Source organism: Xiphophorus maculatus, chromosome 9 (genome assembly GCF_002775205.1).
Source record: "Xiphophorus maculatus strain JP 163 A chromosome 9, X_maculatus-5.0-male, whole genome shotgun sequence".
Lineage (NCBI taxonomy): Eukaryota > Metazoa > Chordata > Actinopteri > Cyprinodontiformes > Poeciliidae > Xiphophorus > Xiphophorus maculatus.
This window is the reverse complement of record NC_036451.1, coordinates 30382221-30407426: the sequence shown is the minus strand read 5'-3', so window position 1 is coordinate 30407426 and position 25206 is coordinate 30382221. Positions and strand designations below refer to the sequence as shown.

At 41.2% G+C, this 25206-nt stretch overlaps 1 protein-coding gene across 2 annotated transcripts; it reads right to left on the bottom strand.

Moving 5' to 3' along the window:
- Window positions 1-10069: 10069 nt before the first annotated feature.
- mettl11b (methyltransferase like 11B) lies at window positions 10070-22969 on the bottom strand. Of its 2 annotated transcripts, none has more exons than XM_023339035.1 (4): window positions 22576-22969; window positions 17289-17461; window positions 11681-11901; window positions 10070-10761 (listed from the first exon to the last, which is right to left on the bottom strand). In XM_023339035.1, exons 1-4 carry the CDS (start codon window positions 22772-22774, stop codon window positions 10458-10460), a joined length of 897 nt encoding a protein of 298 aa, XP_023194803.1. In that variant the 5' UTR covers window positions 22775-22969; the 3' UTR covers window positions 10070-10457. The 2 variants fall into 2 exon arrangements, with proteins under 2 accessions (XP_023194803.1, XP_014327755.1); XM_014472269.2 differs by having other exon boundaries at window positions 10072-10761; window positions 11649-11901; window positions 22576-22774.
- Between the last annotated feature and the right edge of the window lie 2237 nt (window positions 22970-25206).

The window sequence follows — 25206 nt, the reverse complement described above, 5'->3', positions numbered from 1 at the left end:
CTCTCACCATAAAAAACATGACTGTTACGGTAATTAGCCTCTCTAAGTTTGTAGGTATGAGAGTGTGTGTGTGTGTGTGTGTGTGTGTGTGTGTGTGTGTGTGTGTGTGCGTGTGTGTGTGTGTGTGTGTGTGTGTGTGCGTGTGTGTGCGTGTGTGTGTGTGTGTGTGGTTGAGTCATGTAATGCTGGACAGAAACGCAGACAGGAGCTCTGTGTTGCCATTTAAGGCATCAATTTTAGAGCCAGCATGTTAACTCGATAGTTAACTTCGAAAAATTATGTCAATTGTCATAATTGACATAATTGTCAATTATGACATAATCAATGTCATAATCAATTAATTATGACATTGATTTGAATGCGTTAAAAATTTTCAATCAGTTTTTTAAACAAACAAATTTCTGGAACTTATTTATTCACACGTTTCTGGTACGGCCCTAAATCTGATGCACAAGCAGATCTGCAAAAAGCACAAATAGACGACAAAACTGATTCTCTTGGCCCAAATCAGACTCCTCACAAAATTTAAAAAAAATCTGATCTGATCCTATTCCAGATGTGGAAGTAAATCGTATCCAATAGTTTTCAAAGAATTGTGTCTCATTTTATCAGAGTTTTACATCGTTGATGTGAGACAAGCGTCATAATTCATAAAGCCAGACGGTAAATCTGGATGTAAACAATAATGAGATGAAAGCAGCCCGAGTCAGTGAACGCATCACGATGCAACCCTACCACTACTGGTCCGACTCCATGTCCAAACAGAACTGGGTCAGAGCCGGCTCAGAAGCTGCAGTCAATGCTCCTCTAATGCTGTTAGCTAGTCTGAAGCTCTGAATCTGATAGTTATCAGAATATAGGTAGTGCTGCCCTGCTGTTGGAGCTGCTTCAGGCATCTGGTTTGCTGAGGTGAAACTTAATCTGTGCAGACAGAGTGTCTGCATAGCACGACATGAGAGTAATTAACGTTATTAAGATCGTTGCTGCAGCATTAAATATTCTGTCATTTACTTCTGATTATCTGGAATTTTCTGACGTACTTTGGACCAGACAGAAACTGCTTTCCTCTCAGAAACTTTTTGATCTTCTTCCTGTGAAGAATGTCTGGAAAAGTCCTGATCCTGCAAATTAAATCGATCGATCGATCGATCGATCCGGCAGGTCAGTCAGCCGGCCGGTCGGTCGGTCCGTCCAACACCTTCGCTTTTAAAGTCACCTGGTTTCCTGAGGGATTTTCTCTTTTTATGGTAATTTAGCAAACAGCCAAAGATCTGGAATTGGTTCTGTGGGTCGGTGTGATGGGCCGTCCCAGATGTCAGGGTTAGCATGTGGTTCCATGTTTCCATCAGATGATCAGTCAGTCCAACCCGCCCAGTAGGAAAAGTCAGGCGTTTTTATGTGAAAAGGGTCTTGAACAAATCTGACTGGAGGTGTAAACAGAGAAAATAATAAAGAAACCTCATCAATCAAAGTCGACTGTAAAGTGTTAGAACTAATTTAAACCTGATCGTTAAATTCACAATTAGCGCCAGGTATTATTTTAGCTGCACTCAAATTACCTCCAAATCTCCTCCTGCCCCTGAACGCCACATGAGGAGCAAATTACTATTAGGTTTGACTAAAAATGCCGCCCATGTGAATCCAATAAAGCTCGCCCTCAGATCCTAACCGCCCGGGTGTTTCAATGTTTCCCTTGTATACAAGGCCAGCAACACGGCTGAACAATGTGTCCCTGCATCATAAACCTCCTCAGTGCGCTCTTTAAAGTTTACATCCTGTTTTCCTCAGAATGCAAACCAGTCGGGTTTGAGGAGGGAAGAGAAAACATTTGGAGTGGCTGCAGTGATTTGGGTTAAGAGAAGCGATTACCGTCTCTCCAAAAACACTGAACTGATTGTTCAAAGCTCCAAAACCTGTTCATGCTTTTCCAAAAAGCGACATCTTGTGGTTTGGTGAATCAAGACTTCAAAATGAAAGAAATAAGAAGAAACAGAGGGAAACGTGAGATGTGACAGCTAATAATCGCCCACAGCCATCAGCGAATTTAGACTGTCACAACCAGAGAAAAGTTATGAAACACAGAAGAGAATCCTGCAGTGCTGGGATGAAGAAAAGCAGATTTTCATCATTTCATATTCAAATTTACTCAGTTTCTGTTCCCTGTTGACTCCCCTTGACTCTGGATAGAGACGCTGCTGCAACGTTGGTGGACTTAAGGTTAAATTAAAACTGCTTCACATTAATTATGATGAGCAGTGGAGGCCTTAGAACTCCCTGATGATGTTCATATATATATACAGTATATATACAGTATATATATATATATATATATATATATATATATATATATATATATATATATATATATTTTTTTTTTGTTTGTTTGTTTTTTCTAAAACTGAAGGCAGCAGTTTCTTGTGCTATAAAATTGAACAATATGCCTGGAAAACACATGATACTGCCCCTTTAAATCATGAATATAAATTGATCATTTTTCAGATTGATTCAGATGTTTACAGCAAAAGTTTGGAAAATAATATTTTAATTTTAACAGGTTAATGGAATGAAATGAAACCCAATCCTGCACTCTGCACCTGAACCTGGCACTTTTCTTAATGGTTCCTGCTTCTCCTCTTCCTCCTCTCACTCCTCTTCCTCCTCCTGTCCCTCATTTGAAACTCTGTCCTCATCTGCTAGTTAACAGCAACAATGATTAACTCTTCAGCACAGCTGTATCAAATACAATATAAAAATCAACTGAAGAAAATGATAAACACGTCAAATGAATTAGCTGTATTTTTCTTGAGATGGTAAAATTAAAAAACAGGACAACTATAGATGTCTACTCTGTATATTCAGACATTATTTCACATGAACAGAAGAAAAATATGGTAGGATATTGGTAATATAGTATGTATTTGTTGACACTTTGCTCTCTGTACTTCTGTCCAGGTTCAGTAACTCAGTTATATTCTCATTGTAACAAGCTGAACTCTCCAACATGCATGAAGAAAGAAATACTGCCAAGTCTCAGCCGTGCGTAAAATGATACCCAGCTTTATAAAAATAACACTCCATCTGAACGTTTCTGTGGTTTTAACACTGCTGTGAGCACAAGTTCATCTCCAGGTACCCTGGCACAGATTTATGAGGAAAAGTTGCAAAAATCTAAATATTAAACTGATACACTGACCCAAATGATGCAGCATTGACTCCATATTACTACACTATGCTGGTGCTCAGTCAGCGCTGCTGAAGAATCACTTACACATTCTGAGCTGACTAACAGATTAGGTCGGCTGATAATTATCTGACCACTAGGAGGCACTGATGGAACATTGAACTTTATTTGCCACAACATCAGCTGATCATTAGAAGAAGAAGGAGGAGAAGAAGACGCCACAATAAAACTACATGATTTTCATCCTACATCCATACATGAATTGTGTTTCAAAGATATTAAGAAATTTCAGGATTCACAAAATACGTTTTATTTCCTGACACCAAATGTTTTTATTGCTAATATTTAAGAAGCTTTAATTTGAAAATAATTAGATTTTCAACGACTAAATTCATCTGTAGCTCTGAATCAGACTGAAAAAACTCAAGAGGTTGGATGAAAACATCAGTTAAGCAACACTTCATTTTCTCCCAACTGAAGTTACCACCCTCTCTCACACTAAACTCTTTACTGCCCCCTAGCTTTAGGAGTCTGCATTGCTGCTGCAGTTTGTGACATTTTTTAAACTTTTACTCCAGTTTCTATCCAATGTTTGATGTAAGATGTGGTGTCTCCATGTTGATTTAATTTTAAAAAGCAAATATTTCTACAAATTGAAACAGTTCTGGTGCATAGCTGCAGACAGAACCATGCTAGATCTGATCCAGCAAATCGTGTTGCTGCAAAACGTCTTGTTGCAAGTAGATCAGCAGGACTCTGCAGCTTTCCTGTGCTGCTAAAAGCAAATCTGGCAGCAGAAGTTATTGGTTATCCCTGCTTCACCGAACACACCTCCAGGGATTCAGAAACAGATGTTTTACATGACATACATAGCTGTCTAAAACTAGACCTGAGCCAGCCCTGAACTAGAATTGAACCAGAACTAGAAACAATTTGATCAAATGAAAACAAAACAAAACAAAAAACAAAGACAAAACAAATCCGGGGATGGAAAACTAAACTCTCGGATTTAATGTGAAACATTTATTTTTTGGATTAAAAGCCAGTTAGAGCAGCTTTTTATTGACAATTACCAAATTATGCTGTGGTTGTTTTGTTGGACCATTCATTTTTTAGAACCGGTTGTAAATTAAGAAGCATTTTGCAGTTTTTCTCATGTGTCGTTTAATAAACTAACCCAGTTACAGGAGCTGGCTGCACACACTTCCCCCCCAAACACCACAACACTTCACTGGGATCCACAAAATGTAGCCGAATAATAAACTGCTGGCATCAAACCTCTACTTATTATGCCGGCCGAACCCCCGCCGGCAAGAAACGAGCTCTGCCTCCCGAGATCAAGAGGCAGGAAATACCTGCAGCCGAAAGGCCGAGGCGCTCCGGTCCCTGCAGATTTACTGCAGAGGCTAATGGCTCCGAGCGGGGCCCTTTCCCCTGGCCTCCTCCTCATGAATGCATCACATGTCACTCACAGAGGGCCCAGACACACACACACACACACACACACACACACATTCCTGCCTCACTATCCTTGTATGGACTTGCATTGACTTTCATTAATTTCTGTAACAAAACCCTGACTTTTTCCCTAAACCTATAGCCACCTCGTGTATATACCTAACCCTACCACAAAAGTTGTTTTGTTTTTACTTTGGTGGACATGGCAAAATGTCCGCACAACAAACATTGTCCATATAATACTGGTTGATAGAAACATAGGAGCTTATTTTAAGTAAATAATATTTAAATAATGATTTTAAAAAGTACAAGTTCCACTTATAGTGTGACATTTTTCCTATGTAAAGTTATGTGTCTACATTGTGTGGACATGGCAAAATATGCTGAAAACAAGTAATGTTCAAAAAATGCTAGTCGTTAGCTTTTTGGCAAAGCACTATGAGTAAGTAATTCATACATATTGATTTAAACAAGTACTACTTCCACTTATAAGAAGTCATTTTCCCATGTAAAGTTATGTTTTAAAAATCCTAACAACATGTCTGGTTGTACAGTGTGTGATGTGGAGCCACACGGCAAAGCTAACACACGAACAGGTTTCACTCACCAACATCCAGACGTCAGGCGGCAAATCTCGCAAAGCCTCTCGAGATCAACCGCGAGTTCAGAGTGCGAAGAAGAAGCGATGGCGACTGAGACAAAAACGATACAGAGACGTCTCCTTTCTGGTAGGCCATGACGGTTTTCTGTCTTTTGTGTATTTTAGATTTTCCGTCACCTCGCTTTCTGATTGGCTACCAGTGGCGGCGTCAGAAGCAACGCGTTGGTATTTCTGCTTAAGTGTTGGTTTTGTTAACTATCTACCATACTTTTGGGGTAAACCCATTTTTGAATTCAACACTCTTGTTCTCCATGGCATCATGACCGCTCCAAAAGCTGGAAGTGGACTACGGCGCGGGGCATTCTGGGTAAATTCAACCAAAACAAACATGCTAGTCTGGCGCTAGCAGAAGAAATGGCTCCATTTTTGGCCCGGTCCGAAAGCTCAGTGGCCAGCCCACGGCCCTCCATGAAGTGTGGATTAAGTCACTGAAGGGTTCAAGTGCGCAGGTTATAAACGGGAAATATGTGAGAATTGGGACAGTACGCCGATGTGTTGTAACTTAGACATTCAAAATGGCGGGACTAGTCACTGTTTAGGTATTTGTGCTACTAACAAAGTACTACAACAAAAAATATTTTAAGTGCACAGTAAGGGTATTTTTGCTTTCCTACACCATCGCTGGAGATATTTGGCTGTTCAAGTGTGTTTTGTTATAACTTGTTGAATACAGAAAATTCAATGTAATCATTCATGTTCAGTTAAACAAAAAAAATTTCAATACTTTACTTTTGAAAAACTGGTTTTATTCTATTTTTTTGCAACAACCTAAAGGAACATTTTCTCCATCTTTTTGCTTCCCGTGGAGAAAACAACCCGAGGTGATCTTGTCTAAACATGAGCAGAACCAGTCCTGTGATGAGAACTCACATCTCAGGACCGTTTATTTTTGGATATTTATTGGGATCCAAATGTGCAGCAGCTCTGATCAAACTCATCTGAGGTGAAAACATAAATTTATGAACTCGCTCTGTGTCTGTGTGGAGATCTCCTCTGATACCATGATTTATATTCACATGGAGGCAAGTAAATCAGATGCTGAATAAAAAAGGAGCAGCGATGAAGATCAACAGCTTTCTCCATTAAGACGCTGCTGGGAATTGTTGGATTCTTGGAAAGCTGAAGGACACAGTGGGAATAAACAGACTCAGAACGAGACAGAGAGGAGATCACAGGGACAGTCAGGATTTAAAAATGTTCACGTTTTCCTCAAGAAGTGCAACAGAACAGCCTAAAGTTCTGACTTTGACTGGGCCACTGTAACAGCTTGGTTACGGATTAAAGCTTTAGTTGCTGGGCAGATGTTCATACTTTAACTTAAGGTTCTCTGGAGGAGGAGCTCATGCAGCTGCAAATCAATCCCGCATCACCATCCCTCCACCACCGTGCTTCACAGTCAGAATGCTGATCTTTATTTGTCTCCAAACACAGTTCTGCTTCTGTTCGTTTGGGTCAAACATCTCCACATTGGTCTCATCTGGCCCATCCATCCAGCCTGTCCACCGGGCCTCCAGATGGGAAGGATTTCCTCCATCTTGTGTTGTGGTGAGCGGATTATCCGTCAGCCGCTGCTCAGCGGGAAGGTTGGAGTTTGAAGCCCAAGTTTTTCTTCTTTTCTTCGGTTTTCATTTTTCATGCGGGTTCTGCTTGAACATTGGTCTGTGAGCTGTATCGCCGTACGTCATGGTTTTTATTCAGCTCGCAGATTAAAACCTCCGCAGTCAGCAGCACCTGATCCCGGCTCAAAGCTGCGCTCACCGGATGAAATATTACATGTTCAAAACCGAACCGGGTCAGGGGAAAGAAAGTCGAATCCGTGCCTGGAGGCCTGAGCGGAGCTGAGAAGAAACGGCGCAGAAAAGCACTTTGAGAGGCTTGACAACATGCTGGGAGAATGAAGAGGCAGCCAGTTCATCATCATCTGATCTACTTCTCTGCATTGACATGATTTACTGTGAGAACTGAGGAGAAAGCGCATTCCTCCAGCGGAACCTCCTTGGAAACGCCGCTGCTCGCCTCGCTGGAAGCTTCCCAGCTCCGGAGTCGGACCGACCGAGTTCCTCCTCACTCCGGATCCCAGAGAGAATCCAGCTGATCCCCCGCTGCTTTCTCCCGGAGGTGTTTACTGTCCCCACGGGACGCAGCGAGCCGCAACACGGAGGCAGGCCGTCGGCCTGCAGGGCTGCTAGCGGCCTCTGGAGGCCGAGTGGGGCATTACAACCCGAGAGCTCACTGCAACATCAGAGCTTTAAGGAAAGACCTCAAAAAAATTAAAATAAAGACAAATAATTTACAAATACACCATGAAATAATACATTTCTATAAAATATAATTCGATATTAAGATGGCAATATTAATGTAGAATTAATATGGCAATATAATTCTTATATATATATTATATAAAATATATATTTATTTATATACATCTATATGTGTGTGTAATAAAATAAATAGCGCCATAGACATGGCAAATTATAATACAAATGCTGAATAAATTTATAATAAAATACCAAATATTATATTTACATAATAATAAAATGAATTTAAAAGATTTTAAACAAAAGACTTCAATAAAATGTATGTTAATATTTTTTTTTAATTATTTAGAATATGCAGATGATGCCTGTATCTTAAAATAACATACTTTTCATAATATCAAATAGAACGTAGGAAGCACAAAAATTCTAGAACATAACGAAAGGAAAGATGCAAATGGAAATAATCCACTGATGACTTGAACTGGTAAAACTTATTCATATTTAATTTTTTTCTTTTAAAACAAATTTATTCCCAAACTAACAGCAAATTGTGTAGTCTTGTCCAATCAGATCGTTTAGAAGCAAGAATTAAAACCCAGTGGGCTGAGAGGAGCAGCTTCATCGCTGCTGTGAGCCGACGTAATTTATGCGTCAGATTTACTGACGTACTTGAAACGCGCAAATACAAACGTTCCAGCCGGAACCTTTGAATGTAGAAAAGGAAAATGCGACTAATTGCCTTAAAATTAAAATGGATGTAATTATTTGATCAAAATTAAAGTCTCGACCCTAAGTAATAAAGCTAAATGTTTAAATAACCCTGGCAGTGTGTTAAAACACACCAACTCTGGTCAGTAGAGCAGTCGTCTTAAAATGCAAAGGTTGTGGGTTCGATTCCGGCCTCTCCTCTGTTGTTGTAGACTTCATGTGAGATTAGAAACTGATAGCAGAACCTTTTTATTCTGTCCTGTGACAACAAAATATCCAAACACAGTAAAGAAAAGTCATCCTGTTAGAATCGAAGCACCAGGATCTGCTGACAGTTCCTGGGATTCCAAGCAAAGCGGATGAAGCCCAACAGTTTTCCTGAACAGTGTCATTGAAGGAAAGCAATCATTTGTAATTTGCTGCATTTGGATATTATGTTTTATTATATTTTCATTGGGACAGTCAGCGTTTCATGTGCGAGCCGAAGCGTTCCCAGACACGAACTCTGCATTTGATACGCTCGGTGTGGGTTTGAAAGGCTGCGCGCCGCTGGCGTGACGGGACAAATTAGTGTTACTGCAGCTAATGTATTCAAGTGGCTGCAGGCCGCGCTGAGCTCTATTAGAAACGATAGCTCTGACTGTCAGCGACGCTAACCGCTCCTGAAAAGGTGACGGCACATTTGGCTGCCATTAGCCGCCGCAGCTACAAGTTTAACTTTGGGCCATTTTGATCTTTAATTCATGCTGGATGTGGAAACGCAGGGAGGGTCATCTCACGCCAGGCAGCCCGGGCCTCACAGGAGCGGGATGGATGTCCGCTGGACGGGTTTCATCCAGACAGAACCTGACAGAACCTGAAGACAAGCCAGCGCTGATATATGAAAACAGGCTCTGTTTGTTCAAACCGGGCCGGTATCTGATCCACCTCAGGCTCCAGCTGAAAACCATTAAACCAAAAACAATCTGCTGCCTCTGCTGTTTATACAAACATAATAATCCTGAGGAGAATTAGTCCCAGGAGGGGACAAGATCTTCCTCACCCCGCAGCTCGCCCACCGGGGCTTTTATGCTTAACTGTAAATAATTTGTTGCTTTTAATGATTTATTTAAACGGCTCTTCTTCCAGAGTGGAAAGGTTATAGGTTTAAACACAGCTCTGAATTTATTATGGATTTTCTCTATTCCATGCTGCGGGGCGCCGTTTGTAAAGCTACACAGACAAAACTTAACAGCAATTATTAAAATTTTTTTTAGCTTTTTATCAGAGGGAAACAATGGAGATTCAATTTTCAGTCATACATTCACCTTATTGTTAGTCTTTCATTTACAGTTAATTAAATATTGCTTAATTAGCAAGATAAATATTTATTTTGAAGCTAAACATTTGCTATATTAATCTAGCTTGCTAAGTAGCTCCAAACTAAATATTTCATACTATTTGGTAGTAACTAAATATTTAGCTCCAAACTAAATACTTAGCAAGCTAAATTAGTTTAACAACTAATTGTTTATTTTGCATACTAAATATGATGAAGCTGATGCTCCTGTGATCTGCATTTGGTTAAAAATGATTTTGTCAGCTGTCAGTGTTGGGTGATCCAAACAGAAAATTATGGCCAACATTTTAATTATCAAAATAATGTAAGACCGTCATGTTTCTGAGTTTAAACCGCAACAATAAAATATTTCAGTTTCTATAGTTTAATGTGATTAAGCTAAAGCAAATGTTTTATTCATAAGAAATGCAGAAACTGAAAGACTAACAGATAGATACTCACCAAATAAATGCAATAAAGAGTTGAAATTGTTCATTTTTTAATAAATACAGTTTATTCATAATTTTATTTGCTCAGTGTTAAGAAGCTAGCTGATTGAAGCAAAATTAAAATCCCTTTATATGACAGTATCTAATAAATTATTATAATTTTCTCAGTTACAGGATGGAGGATGAGAATAAAGTTTAATTTTCAGCAGAACTTTAAATGTCGTTAATGAGCAACATCATCCATAAAAATATAAAACAAGTTCTTCCATTCAAACAGAATATTTACATCTGATGCAGCTCTTCACTGCAGCTACAGGCGGCCCTGACGATAACATGAACGGTCCACATTCACCTTCACCTCTCAGACAAACCGGACCAGCATGGACACAGAACCAGAACCACGATCCGTGTTCTTCCCAGCACCTTAAAACCCATCTGGTGTCGACTGAAACGTTTCTGAAAGGAGGCTGTTCACTTCATGGCCATCATCCAGACGGGCATGATGACCTCTGGGAATCCTTCCTGCCGCTCCACCGCCAGGATCTCCAGGCCGGCCTTGGACACGATGACCTTCATGATGTCCAGGTGGCGGCTGATGCTGCTGTCGATGGGGTCCAGCTTGCAGCCCTGCCGCGCCATGTTGTCCTTGATGATGAGGACGCCGTTGGGGCGGAGGCTCTTCTTGCAGCGAATCAGGAAGTTCAGCAGGTCTTTGTCTGTCAGGTGGCCTGGAGGAAGAGAGGCCGAGCTGTTAGCCGGGTTATTTCTGACCCAAAATCTCTGAAGTGGTCTTGATCAGAGCCGGCCCAAGGCACATGCAAGCTAAGCAACTGTTTAGGGCCCCCAACACCACCAGGGGCCCCCCAAGAACATTATAAAAATGTATATATGCACTTTAAATAACATTTCATAATATCCACTAAATGCTGTCGCACATGGAAAAATGATTCCCATTGTTATTGTTTCACAAACTAACAGCTTCTGCCACTTTTAGGAAACTATAAGATATCAGACTTGTTATACTACTTACTGTAAATATAATGTTCATCAGCTGATGTTACTTTTAAATAGTTAAAATAATATGGCACACTTAAATACCACTCTGCCTTTCAAAATCCAAATATTTTTTATAGTTTGTTTCTTCTATCAGGCTAAAATCAGTCGCCATAATAACACTGGACCGGAGTCGGGTCACAGCGGACCGGAGTCGGGTCACAGCGGACCGGAGTCTGGTCAAAGCGGACCGGAGTCGGGTCACAGCGGACCGGAGTCTGGTCAAAGCGGACCGGAGTCGGGTCAAAGCGGACCGGAGTCGGGTCAAAGCGGACCGGAGTCGGGTCACAGCGGACCGGAGTCGGGTCACAGCGGACCGGAGTCTGGTCAAAGCGGACCGGAGTCGGGTCAAAGCGGACCGTAGTCGGGTCACAGCGAACCGGAGTCTGGTCACAGCGGACCGGAATCGGGTCACAGCGGACCGGAGTCGGGTCAAAGCGGACCGGAGTCGGGTCAAAGCGGACCGGAGTTGTGTTGGTATGAACTGCTCTTTCAGATTTCTCCGTGGATCAGTTCTAAGTTGGAATCAGGGTAATCTTAGTGAAAACCAGGAAGCACTTACACGCCACCCACTGCATCCAGATGACATCGTACTTGTTTCTGGGAGGCGTAAACTCCTGCAGGTTGAAGCAGTAGTAGGTCTCGATGCGGTCGGCGGCGTCGCCCAGATACTCCTCGTGCGCGTGGAGGAGGAAGTGCTCCATCATGTCGGCCATCTCTACTTTCTCAAACACGGGAAGAAGGACGCCCTTGGAGACGCGTCCGATCCCGGAGCCACAGTCCAGAGCGCGGTGTGTCCCGGCTTTACCCGGCCCCTGTTGGGAAAGTTGGAGACCTTACCTCAACGATGCGTCAAAATACAACTTCAAACTTTGTTTCCTAAAGGTTTTGATATTTCTGATCGTTTTATCTCCTGTTTTTGATCTTCATCTCACAAAATGTTTGAGATTTAGGAACTCAAATAGTTAAAAAAATCATCTGTTGTAAAATTCTCTTGAAACGTGCTTGAATCTGACATCAGGATGGGTGTGTAAAGTTATTTTCCATATTTCAAATCTCCAAAAAGCTCTGTGCTTGGTTGCCGAGGCGTTTGGGTTCAGAAGAGCCAACAGTTCGACTCCTCAGGGCTTCAAAGCAGTGAACTTTACCACCAGTCAAAAACTAAAAGTCAGCTCGACTTGAATCACGGCGGCTTTTCTTCCCTTTGGTTTGCTGTTCTGACCTCAGCCCAACCCTTCTGCGTCGGGGGGCCCCCGGGTGTGATCTGATGGAGGAAGGGGCCCCTGAGGAGCCCCTGGTTTCAGTGAATTACTGCCACATTTCTCTGCTTGTATTTAACATCTGCTTAACACGGACGGATTTTTCTGCCACTTCTCATGCTCATGAAGGCGTTCCTATTTCTAAATCCTGTCTAAATATAAAAATGATGGTTTTTTTCACTAACAAGTTAATTGTATTAAAGTGAACAATTAGCAATTAGCTGTACTTTCTGTGTTAAAGTGGCTTCTCAACTGCGAAAGGGAAATTTCTGCAACCACAGACTTAAAGTTTAAAAAGTGGAAAATACTGGCTGGTTTTCACATTCTCAACCATGTGGTCATAATTTAAATAGAAAATGGTCAAAGTAAACAAGTAGCTTCCTTTTTAACTGGAAATGAACATCCAGGGAATACAAGAACATTTAGAGGTTTTATGGTGTTTTAAATTAAAAAGCAAACATTATAAATCATGGCCTCTTTGGGAAGAAATCCCTTTCCTGGTTTAGAACAGAATAAAATGATCCGACATGTTAGCAGAGACAGCTAGGATTATTGTTCTCTGTTATTTATCAAATCCTAATAAAATACATGCAACATTTTTATTAATTTAGTTCATTTTTATTTATATGCTAAGGTAATTGTATTTATACAGCACATTTTGAGCAACAAGGCAGTCCAAAGTGCTTATGAAGCCACATTAGAACATCTCATCTCCAGGAACTTTACAAAACAAGTCAATTTAATCCAATTAGCAGTGGAGGCTAACAGGCTAGCTGTGCTAAACCTAAAGCGCTGATCGCAAATGTTTGTTGCTCTAGCACTGAAGCGATGCATTAACATGGCATTTAGCCGTAGCTAACGCTAAAGAACTGCATCAACTGTAGGAGCCTCAATTCAGTTTTAGTTTATTCAATTTGGGGATAAATTAAGTTTATATTCCTTATGATAATTCAGGTTTATTAGGATAAAAATGACTATTTACCAGTTAAAACTCTCATGTAAGAATGTATTACATTAGTCACTAAGGCTCTCTTGTGAATGTACATATGTACTGATTAATTATTAAGCAGTGTTTGTGTGTAGCTACGCAGGAGTCAGTTGGAATGGAGACAGTTTTCTGACCTCATTATTCTTTTACTCTTTATGGTTTTTGTGGGTAAATTACATCTGTAACATTTTTACTTTTGAAGTAAACAGTTGAAACGTATGAAGAGGATCCACTCTGGGTTTTTGTCATGAAGTGGACTGAAAGGGAAATATGGGGAGAGTCAAGTTTATGGTTTCATTAATTAGGATGCTACAGCAAGTCATGATTAGCAGGCGCTAACAGTAAAGCGTTAAATTCAACCATGTTGACAGCCAGTAGAATTAGTTCTTGGAATAAAACCCATCAGTTTGTGTTTATGTTCTGACTGTACTGCAGTGTCAGACAGTAGCAGTGCTGCTCTGTTTATATTAAAAGCTCTTTAGAGCACAAAGTGTTGCCAGTTTATAATTAGAGCAGCTGTTTAACAGATCCTGGATATAAGCAGGTCTCTGGGCCAAACATGTCCCCAGAATTAGCAACAGCATCACCCCCAGCAGCTAAAACTAACCTCCTCAGACCCGTCATGTGCCGCATGCCTGCTCCCCGCCGCATGATTATTATTTATATTCATCTAGACACATTTGCCTCTATCAAAGACAAAATAAAGGACGTTTTATCAGCTTTATTAGTTCTTATGAATCTAATTTATTACCAACAGCAGCTTTTAGTACATTAGTCATAAATGTAATATGCAGAATCTAAAAGCATTCAAATCTTTAGCTTTTAGATTCTGTAAAATCTTTGATTTTCTAGAAAAGGTGCAGAGCCTTTAAAAATACCGCCTTAAAATCTGAGACATAATGTGCATAAAGCCAGAGGACTGATGCCAGAAATAATCACCATTTATTGTTGCTTTAAGAAGCTTTAACGTTCTGGTGGTAAAACAAAGACTAGACACACGTCATCATATTAATTATTAATTATCTACCAAAATCCAAATAAAAGCATGCAGTTTTATGATCTTATTTAAAATAGATTTACTCAGAAAATTGACTCAAATCTTCCACTGACCGGTTGAAATTCATCTCAGCTGTAACATTTACGTCATCCAGATAAACATTCAAATCTTTAGTTTTTAATAAAAAATCAAATCAATAAGTCTTCCTGTAGAAGAACCGACAGTCCTCCGAACCCGACCAATCAAACCCGACCAATCAAACCCGACCAATCAAACCCAACCTATCAAACCCGACCAATCAAACCTGACTTTGATAAGAAAAATGATTGATTTTGAAAAGTTAGGTTTGACTGTCTCCGGCTCACCATGTTGTCTTTTTGAAAAGCTGCGTGTCACTTTAAAGGAAACATGTCCAGCACTGCTTACTGACTTATGAAGTCAATATGGATGATTCTATAAGATAGTCGAAGCTGCACTGCGTCCTCTGCAGTGCCTTCCCCCTGTGCCTGTTCTCCGACTCAAAAAAGGAGGAATTTACATGTGAAACACAACCAGGAGAAAAGGAAACGAGGATTGGACATCGATGACTCATTTCTCGTCGTTCCCATTGTTCTGGACATCAAAACTCTACCATAAAATAAATACTGATCAGAACCAAGTTTGGCCCAACTGACCCGGATTCTGATGAGGCCCATTTAGCAAATATGTTTAGTAAACAGAAAAAGTTTTGTCCTTGGTACAGCTTTGTTCAGGGCATTTTGGTATTTATTTTAAATTGCTGACTTGTTTCCGTCTAGTTCAAACAATAGATGGAGACTTAATGATGGATCAGCTTCAGTTGGTTTCAAACCCTTAACCAGTAAAATAAAACCCGACTCTAAAGTCCAAATGGGAGAAAGAAGAACTTGTTAGAACAGTCATGGAGCTGGCAGCTCGATCGGTCTGGATGTGTCATGATATGTGGCTTTGGTTTGGATCTTTTCTTTGTTCTTTTATTACCAGATCTTGCCATTTTACTTTATTTCTAGATGTGTCATAATATGTGGCTTTGGTTTGGATCTTTGTTGTTTTATTACCACTTTTTGCTGTTTCAGTTTATTCCGTTGTGCTAGCTCCTTTATGCGTATTCCTATCTGCATTTGGACTTTTCTTCAGATTAGTGTTCTTTCAGTTTATTACGTTACCTTCAGGTTCGCTCCGTTGCGTTTATCGCTCACCTTTCGCTCAGTCTGTTTCCCTCCTCAGCTGTTTTTCATCTGCTGATTTCCCGCTGCCTGCGCTCTGCCGCAGCTGTTTCCACTCACCTCTGATTAGCTGCACTGGTTTCTTTGTCACTAGCTGTGTTTCCATTACAGATGTGCGCAAACCTTTGTTGATATTCCGCTAATGTCGAAAAAACACAATTTCGCAATTGCGGTGTTTTTCATTAAATAAGAAATGCAATTAAAATCTGACGTAAATAAGTTAATTCACGCAATAATCCGTTTCAGCTAAAGGTTTTCTACGTTTTTCATCACGAGTTCTGGTCTGCGTTTTGGTTTTGCATCAAACTTAAACATCGTGACGGGATGTTTAGCTAATTTTATCTGCTTTTAGGAACGGTGCATGAATCTAGGTGAAATTATTTCTGCAGAGACGGGATGATGAATTTCTCTCCCAAAATAGACTCTGGTATTCAGCGGCCAGCAGCAGAGAAACTGATCCAGCAGTGGGGAGAAACCAGAAGCTGCAGCAAAGTGCAAAGCTGACGGAGAAGCAGCAGAATTATCAGGTTTACTCTGAAACCAGCCGGTAGAAACCGATGATGTCTCACAATGCAGGCGTTCACTGGTGGCTGAGGTATTTCAGTAGTTATATATTTCAGGCTGTCACCTCTTCATTCAGATAAAAACCCACAATGGAGCAATAAAAAAATATCAGATCCATCCAGAAATATGTTAAAAACAGCGATAAAGTGAATTAAACTCATTTTAATTTTTACATTTTATTTATTTTTTAACTTTTCCAAAAAAGAAAAAAAAAACCACATTGTTTTAAAACCACAAAGTAAACAATATTTAAATTCCTGCCAATGTGTGGCTCATGGCCCCTTGAGGCTGTGCAGGCTCCTGATTGGCTGCCTGGAGGAGAACAGCCACCCCATTGGCCCAGCAGAGATTTGCAAGCCAATCAGATGTTGACGAGCCTCACCTGCACCCTATAAAAGGCACCTGAAATCATTCCTCCAGTGGGGCAGCTAGCAGGAAGAGGTTTCGTGAAGCTGACCCCCATCGTTGCTGTTTGACCAGTTTGAACTATTTTGTTCTTGTTTATTCTGCTAAGGAGTTTGAATCTGCTGTAGATAAACTTTGTACAAGCCAGAAGCTCGGGTTCTGGAGGTTTGGTACTCCCTTTTGTCCTTCCTTATGGGTTGTTTTTTTCAGTTTACTTTAGACTGACTTGTTTGAACATTTTTGTAATTTAATTTGCACTTAACCATTTTGAATTTGTTAGCCCTTTTCTTTTGTTTTAATTGGGTTAAGTTGTATTGTGTTTTGCGAATCCATATTTTTTGTAATAAATCATTTTACATTCCACTTTTTCTCTGGACACAATTTTATGTTGCTGCCCCTGAACCCTTAGACCTTGGGGGCATAACAAATGGAAACAACACAAACTGTAGAAGTGAAGCTTATTTTACTTTCACTTTGTTTTAAATAAAACATCAAAATCAAACGGCAGAATCTTTCCTCTTTGGTCTTATAAAACATATTGTGGAATTTCAGATATATCTGTAGAAAAACTCAAAATAAAACAATCATCTTGATTGAATTTATTAGGAAAATTATTTTCATTCATTTTTTAATTTACGGAGTGAAAACCAGTTTTAGCTCCTCACAGCTGCAGCTGGCTGTCGTCCTGACTTGGGGCTAACTAAGGTGCATGAACAGAGTGCTGTAGTGCCGTTGAGCAACTCACCACAAACCTCTTCAGAAACTGACGGGAGCTTTCCAGATCAACGTTGGAAATCTCAACGAAGTCTCCCATCATGCCCTCCTCGGAGGCCGGAACGTCTTCGTAGAACTTCTGCGCTCGGTAGTAGAACTGCTTCTCTCCCTTGATGAACTCACAGGTGACTGGAAACAGCTTCACTGCGGAGACCGGAGAGACACCCAGGCTGAGCAGCGAGTCACTGTCAGCTTTAAACACTTTGTCTTGCCAGATTAGAGGAATATCATGAAGGGAGAGTTCAGCGCCCCTGAAGGGACGAGGGGACCACCAGAACCTCAGAATGCAACCCGGTCCGTGTTGCTGACCAGTCCAACCTGTACCATTCCCCTCCTCACCTGTGGGGGCGCTGCACCAAGAACCACTGAGGAAGACACTGAGCACAACGTCCTTCTTCACCAAACAGAAACAAAATGAAGGCATCAGATTTTAGTGATTGGAGGATTTCTCTTTTGTCTTTAGCTAACAACCACCAGCCATTTCTCCTGATAGCGCTAGGCTAACACGTTTGTTTTGGTTGTATTTACCCAGAATGCACTGCGCTGTAGTCCACTTCCTGCTTTTGGAGTGGTCTCCGGGCCGCTTGGCGTTCACATATGCATGTGGGCAGCAGCAGAGTTGTGTTGCCAGGTTGGCAGCTTTCTGCTGAACTTTTGAACACATTTGGCTGGTTGTTAAAATTTGGGCTGCTTTTCACATAATTTTTTTTAAATAAAAATTTTTTCTAAATAGTTTGCGCAAAAGCACAAAACTTCTAAAAAATGCAGAGCTACTACATTTATTTTATTAGCTAATTTATCTATGGAAATCTCAGGGTAACATCTTAATTTAAGAGAACAAAAACTCAAGTCTCATTTTGTTCAGAGATTTAAGGTCTTTGCAGTCCCAATGGGAAACGGTTCTGGTCAGAATACAGAGCAAGCAAAATGTATGTGAATCACAGTGAATTACATATGGGACTATCAACAAGAGTTTTATTTTTGGTTGAAATTTGGGCTGGTTTTTGTTTTTTGTGGGAGTTGGACGGGTTTTATGTTTTTGGCTGGAGACGTTCAGTCAGATCTGGCAACCCTGCACCAGAGTTCACTTCATCCGAACTGAAACCGGGGTTTGGAAGCGGACCAGAGTTCCATTACACATTCATACCGTCCCAAACGAACCGGACTTTCTAGACAAGAGGACTGGAGTTGGATTAAAACAGACTGGAGTTGGATTTAAAAAGCCCGATGTGAATTTATGATGGATGAATTTTCAAATTCCCGGCTGTTCTCTCGTTCTTTGAAGCAGGAAGTAAATCCTCCTCCTTGACTGTATGTCAGTATTTCTGGCCCTGGAGGCACCAACAGCAGCGTGAACCCGTTAGCCCTCGTGTTGTTGCCGTCCTTCTCCAGGGTTTATGTCCGCTCAGCAGATCAGACGCAGCAGCAGGCCGAGACAGTTTGGGAGGTCAGTTGTTGAGTTGCTTAATTTCAGATGTTTGCTTTGGATGGCTTCCTGCTTCGAATACATTTTCTCATAAAACCATCTATAAATGCTCATCACTGGTTCTAAGGACTTCTGTTATGTCATTTAACAGCTGAGGAGAGCCAGGAGGAGTCGCTCTGCGCCAAGCTAAATATAGCGCTCTGCTAATCTAATTACCATCCAACATTTCCTTTGAGGTGGAGATCAGTGGTTCAGAGCAGCCGGCTGTCATGTAGTGAATGTCTCCTCCTCAGCTGCAGCATCCAAACAGCATACTCTCATACTTTGTAGCTTCTTACACTAATCACTTGATGCCAGCTGCTCTCCAGAGGAAATCCTTCATGATTTTGTTCGTTTTTAAAGTGCAATAAAAACTTTTGTCCATGTTTTATTGGCTGAAACATTTTATCTAAAAAATGCTTTTAAAGTGATAAATGAATTAAGTTTAAAAGTTTAAAAACAGAAAAGATCTGTTGATTTTTGGGCATTCAACAATCAATTGCTCAATCTGTACCCAGAATGCATTGCTCCTGATCTCCTGCATGCTTTCCAATTGTGGCTAATAAAACAAAACCAGTAACAGAGTTATTAATATTCAACTATAAAACTGAAACTCAGGGAAAGTTCTGTTCTGAAGACCGACTTCCTGAAGTGCAGCCGTTAAAACAGATCTGTAGTAGCAACTGTGATCCTGTTGAGGGCGATATAACGCGTTGTGTCAACACACAGGGGTAGTGATATGTTTAACACCTTAGCAGAAATAATGTTTATGATTAGGGCTTGTGGGTTAGCGCAGCTAGCTTCTTAGCTAGTGGCATTTACCGCTGGATTTAGCAAAGGTTGGACAGATTATTGTGAGAACCTGGACCAATATAAATATTGTTTTTATGGATATTTACCGGTATTGCATACATTGGTTCTCTGGTTCAGTTAAACACTACAGTCAATGTCACATGACCAAACAAACACCACATGACTGACCCTAATCATAAACATTAGCCGTGCTAGCGCTAAAGCACTACACCAACAAGACATTTAGCGGAAGCTAATGCGCTAAATCCAACCCTGTTAAATGTCCTTTAAGCGCCTCACTACATGAAGACTAAACAGCTGATAACGCAGACATTGAACTTTATTCTACTGAACAAAACCTCAAAGTAAATTAGCACTTTAGAATTTTTCTAGAAAAAATAATTAAGGGAAAGCCAAGTGTGCTAGGTGTTTTCAAAGTTAGCAAAACCGCTAACTGAACAGCCACAGGCAAGAAGAAAGCGAGACACCTGCTTCACTTCTGATGTCCGTGTGTTTCCCTCTCAGGACTTGTTTCGGTTCTAAATAACTAACATCCCAGTGAAAAGATGTCCGACTTGGATCTGAACGTCCTCCAGCTCAGGAAGCACGTGTTTGTTTGGACCTCCTGTAACTTGATAATCACTCGTCATGTGATACCTCAGAGGGAGGGTAAGTATAGAAAGTTCGAGCAGGACAGAAACGAGGAGACGACAGCATGACGACACCCGTCTGCCAAGGAAGTGTCACCTCAGAGCCGCCGTCTTCATCTTCCTCCCGCGTTCAGAGCCCGGCTCATTAGGTGCTGACCTTTCAGCTTCTCAGAAAGAAGCTGTTCATCAATGAAGGAAAATATAAATGTGATGTTTCCAGTTTGAGCTTCGGTTCAGGGAGTTTAATCAGGGATATTTGGTTGAAGGTAGAAATGTTTCGTTAAGTTGTAAATAATAAGCGGGGCCCCGTTACGGTCATGTTTAGCACCAACTGACATGAGTTATTGCTTTCATGCCTGCCATGCCAGGCCATTAAAGGGCTTCACAGCGGTTAGCGGCCGAGGCGCGGATCATCTCCTGTTTCTGCAGCTTCTGATGACTGACAAGCTTTAAAGAGAGAAGAACTTTGCTTAGGGTGTCACATTTAAGGTGTGTTGCTTTGTTTTGTGGCTGAAGTTCCTCAGGGTTCTGTGCTGACTCTCCTTAATTTACTTGTGGTTGACAGTTCACTGCAGAGCTGATGATTGATTAGAGATTTAGTGCTTTAGAGCAACCACAGAAAGCGTATTTCAACCATCAGGAGGTCTGATCGCTCAGCCTGTTCACTCTGGGATGTCAGGACGGCCGATTCTCCAATTTGAGAAGTGGCTTCACCTGGTGGACCTGCTGAAGGGGGAAGGCTGTCCAGTCCGCTTCTCTTTCTCACCTCGCCCCAAAGGCATTTCCAGGGAATTGCTACAGGAATTTCTGTCATTACTCAGCAGCTGTGTTCATTTCCAGCCCAGGTTGGACTGGACCGGGACGCTCAGTGTCTCTCATCCTGTTTGTCCTTCAGCAGGACAGGAAGTTGCCTGTAGAGGTTGCCTGGTGCTCTTTTCAGATGACGTGGTTCTGTCGGCATCTTCAGCCTATAAAGTCTGTGAACTAGTGGCTCACAATCTGAAACGGTTGAAATGAGATTCAGCGGGATGAGTCTCAGCTGCAAACGTTCTTCATGACCAGGTCCGTCTTCTCATCTGATCAAGTATGAATTATGACCAAGAAAACCGATTCCTGCGCACAAGCAGCTGAGATGAGCCGCCTCTTCAAGGCGCCTGAAGCCAAAGTCACGTCTGACTCTAGGCGGTTCATGTCTAGCCAAGTTGGGTGTGTCTTCATTGGCAGTGTGTGGCTCACTGTGTGGGGGTGAATATTGACAGGAACGTGGGAGCTGCGGTCTTCCATGTGTAGCTTTGAGGGTCAGTTTCTCTGAAATCACTCCTCTGCTGTAGTAGGTAAAAAGATTTAAACCTCAAGACTAGCTACTGCAGTCTGGGATTGAAAACGGTGGTTGTGGCAATATTCAAGGAGTTTTAAAGTTCTCCGTTTGCTCATCCAGAGACGTAAATCCATGGACCAGTCAACGAATGGCGTCTGCTGCCAATCAAATCGCCTGTGCACAATTCTGTGGCTTGTACCGTCCGTAAGGCGCTTCCAAAAACCGGAGAGGATAAGGCGAGGCTCTCCTTCATCTGGGAGGAGCTGAGAGTAGAGCCGCTGCTCGTCTGCAGCCCGTTGATGAGGTTCAGCCTTAGGATCAGTTCAAAAATATCAAAAATATCGCCCTATCAAAGCCATAATTGCTGGTGCTATGACTAAAGAGCTAATGTCTTGTGTAGCATCTTAACTGAGATTAATTTTATGACGTCTAATTCAGTCAGAGAAACCGTTTCTTTTGGTTTTAGAGAATCTCTTAATGTTCTGAAAATTGTTTTACTGATATGAAGGTGATTGTAAATTATCCATTTAAAAACAAAACACAATGTACAACACAACATAAATGTCACCATTTGATGCACTTTACTAGATTATTATTATAGCAAAAGGTAATTAGCATCTGGAAAAATGGATATAAAATGGAATAATATCCATTTTTGTAATTTGTCAAGGGACTTCAGATGCAATTTAGCTTTTGCTAATTTTTGGAGATTTTAGAATCAAATTTTTAGTTCTACTTTGTCAGAAGCTTTTTAATTTGTGTAAATTTATATTTGCTTTTTGAAGGTGGATTAATTCTGCTGTTCTACAAAAATCTGAAAGTCAGAGTTTGAATTTAAGTAACACATTTAAGTAAAATATACTGTCAACATTCTCTGAGCGAGTTGCAAAGATTCAGGTGTTTCATTTAAATCTTTCTAATAGATGTGAAGGAGCGATTACACCTTCTAAATAAATGTGTTTCCTTAGACCTTGTGTGGATCTTAAAGCTTCAAAGGGAGCGAATAACCCAACCTGCGAGCGTTGCCTCTTACCCAGAGGAATCTTCTCCAGCAGGTACAGGTAGCTGGCGAAGAAGTCGCTCTGAAGTTTGTGGTGCAGGTGGAAGGACATGCTGTGGCGACACATGGTGTCGTCCGTCGCCTTCCAGCGGTCCCTGAACGCCTGATGAGCCGCCTTGAACTCAAAGTTTCCTGAAGAGTTGTTGTTTTCATTTTCAACCGTAATCTCCATGTTTCTTCCACCAGCGCTGGTCTCCAGAAACACTTCGGACTCTGCAGCTCCTGTCTGGGACGCTGCTATATCTGTCCGGCTGAGTGATCAACACGCCTGTGGTGGTGTTCAGTGATCAGCAGAGATCTTTTTCACTCTGGACGTCCTTCCAGATTTACACATCACCTGCTGGGCGGGAGGGAGGCTTAAAGCCCGGAGCTGAAACCTCTCCTGGCCAACAGGCAAGCAGGAAGACGTCACTTCAGAGCTTAGAGGTTTGAAATTCCCGTCCAGAACATGAGAATCCGACAGTTTGACCTGAGAGTCATAACTTTAATCTGGACTTAAACTTTCACACGCTGCTCTAACCAGCAGCTATCACGTCTCTCCAGTCATTAAACGGTACGGAAGGAGATGTTCCAGATTTAAATGCATCATCTTCACTCTGCAAACTGCACAAAGATCACGATACATGATACACTGTTTATATTATGCCAGAACACTTACAGTAAGTCCCAAATGTGTGAAAATCGTTTACCTTTCTGATCCAGCCTGCCCACCATGCTGAGCTCTGACTGGTTTCACTGACAGAACTGGACCAGCGCCGCAGTGGGGCTCATTTCAGCTCTGGAGTTTCATGCCTCAGATCTGCCCACCGCCTATTACTGTTAATCATGTAATGATAATCTTACATATCTATAACAGTGCACTGCTAGATAAGGTCTTTTTCTAACATATTTATGTGTTTATGTGATCAATCCACCGTCATCATGGCTCTCACAGGACAGAAATGAAAACAAAAAAAAGAAAGAGGAAACCGGCCCACCGGGAAACGTCCCAGTTCTCCCGATTGGTAAAAAGTCACCAATAAATGAAAGCACTAAAAGCCAAATAAAGCTCTTCTCCTGAGGAAATCTATTACACACAAGAGTGAATATTAGCATAAACTTTCTCAGTAGGTCAGTAAAATAAGCTGTTTATTTGTCTTTAACATTTCTAACAAATATTTTGTCTTCTGGATCAATTTGTTTCCTCTGAAGATCTGTTAGCTCAGTCCAGCCCAACCATCCCAACACATTCATATATTTTTATTGCGACTCGGGGAAACTTCAGTCTGAGGAAGTTTAAATTTGTCTGTTGAACACAGGAGCGACTCAGGGCGGTGTTCTCAGCCCGGCTTTTTATTCTCACATCTCTAGATAAATAAATTTAATAAGTATTCACAGTACATAAATAGTTGTATTGACATTTAGTGTTGAGGTTTTTACCATTATGCAGTGTGCTCACAATAAGAAAACTAGAGACTTTTATTCTTTTGCACTTTGAATCTCAAAACAAATCTGAAGCTATAAAAATTAAATCTAGAGATACTGCAGTGGGAATAAATCTGTTGTAAATCATTGTTTAAAAATTATAAATGAATTATTTTGGTGAAGAAATACCAAAACTAAACTTGAGAGATTTAAATTTCACTCTGATTTTGCAGCTTCATTAGAAAGCTCGTCTTCCCAGTTTGGGTTTAGTAGATCAGCGAAGCATCGATGTGAATTCTCTAACAAAATAACTCATTAATTACAAACTGAAGTAATTAATGAGTTTTTCTCTTTGCAGTTTATCTGCTGCTGCAGCAGCAACAGGCTGGAGCCAGAATATGAGTAGATCTGCCTGAGAAACGTTCTGCTGTGTTTCTGACCCTTCACACAGACGTCTCTGCCTCGATCCTGACAGCCAGAGGATAAAATTAGAGCGGTGACATCAGCAGCTGCTGAGACAAGCAAATGTTTTCAGGAGAGCCGATCCGCCGTGAGGCCGGACCGGTTCCACCTGGTGACCGTCTGTTTCAACAAAACACATCAATGATTCAAACTAAATTTAGTTTTATTTTGCTTGGTTGGCTTTTAATTTCGGATGTTTGTTTTTGTTTGATAGGAGATGTTTTATGTTTTAAGGTCACAGACGCCACTCTGAGAAATCACCTTGACGATTTTGCCTAGCAACAAGAGCCAACGACGTACGACCCATCCTGCACACTGGAAACAATCGAGTACAAGTGGCAGAGAAACATCCCACAGCATGATTCTGCCACCACCATGCTGGACGGTTTGATTATTTCAGTCTCAACTTGTCTCTGAACCAATAGATCAATCTTTGTTAAAAAATAAATTTTTATGGTCTTTGTTCTTTAGTTTTCAGACTTTCAGTTCATGCTGATGTGAGGCTGGTTTCCGTTTCAGGATTTTTAAGAACTCCGGTCTGAGGAGGACACTTTCGGTCAGTTTGTTTTCTCAGATATTGTCAGCAGCGACTGGTTTACTGAATCCATAAAATAGAAGTTGGGCAGCAGAAACTCCAGCCATGAGCAGCGATCCGTTTTGACCTTTCCTCAGGTCAGCCGCTGTGTTGGCTCTGGTGTTGACCTCCTGACCTCGGTCTGCAGCATCCACCATCTCTGC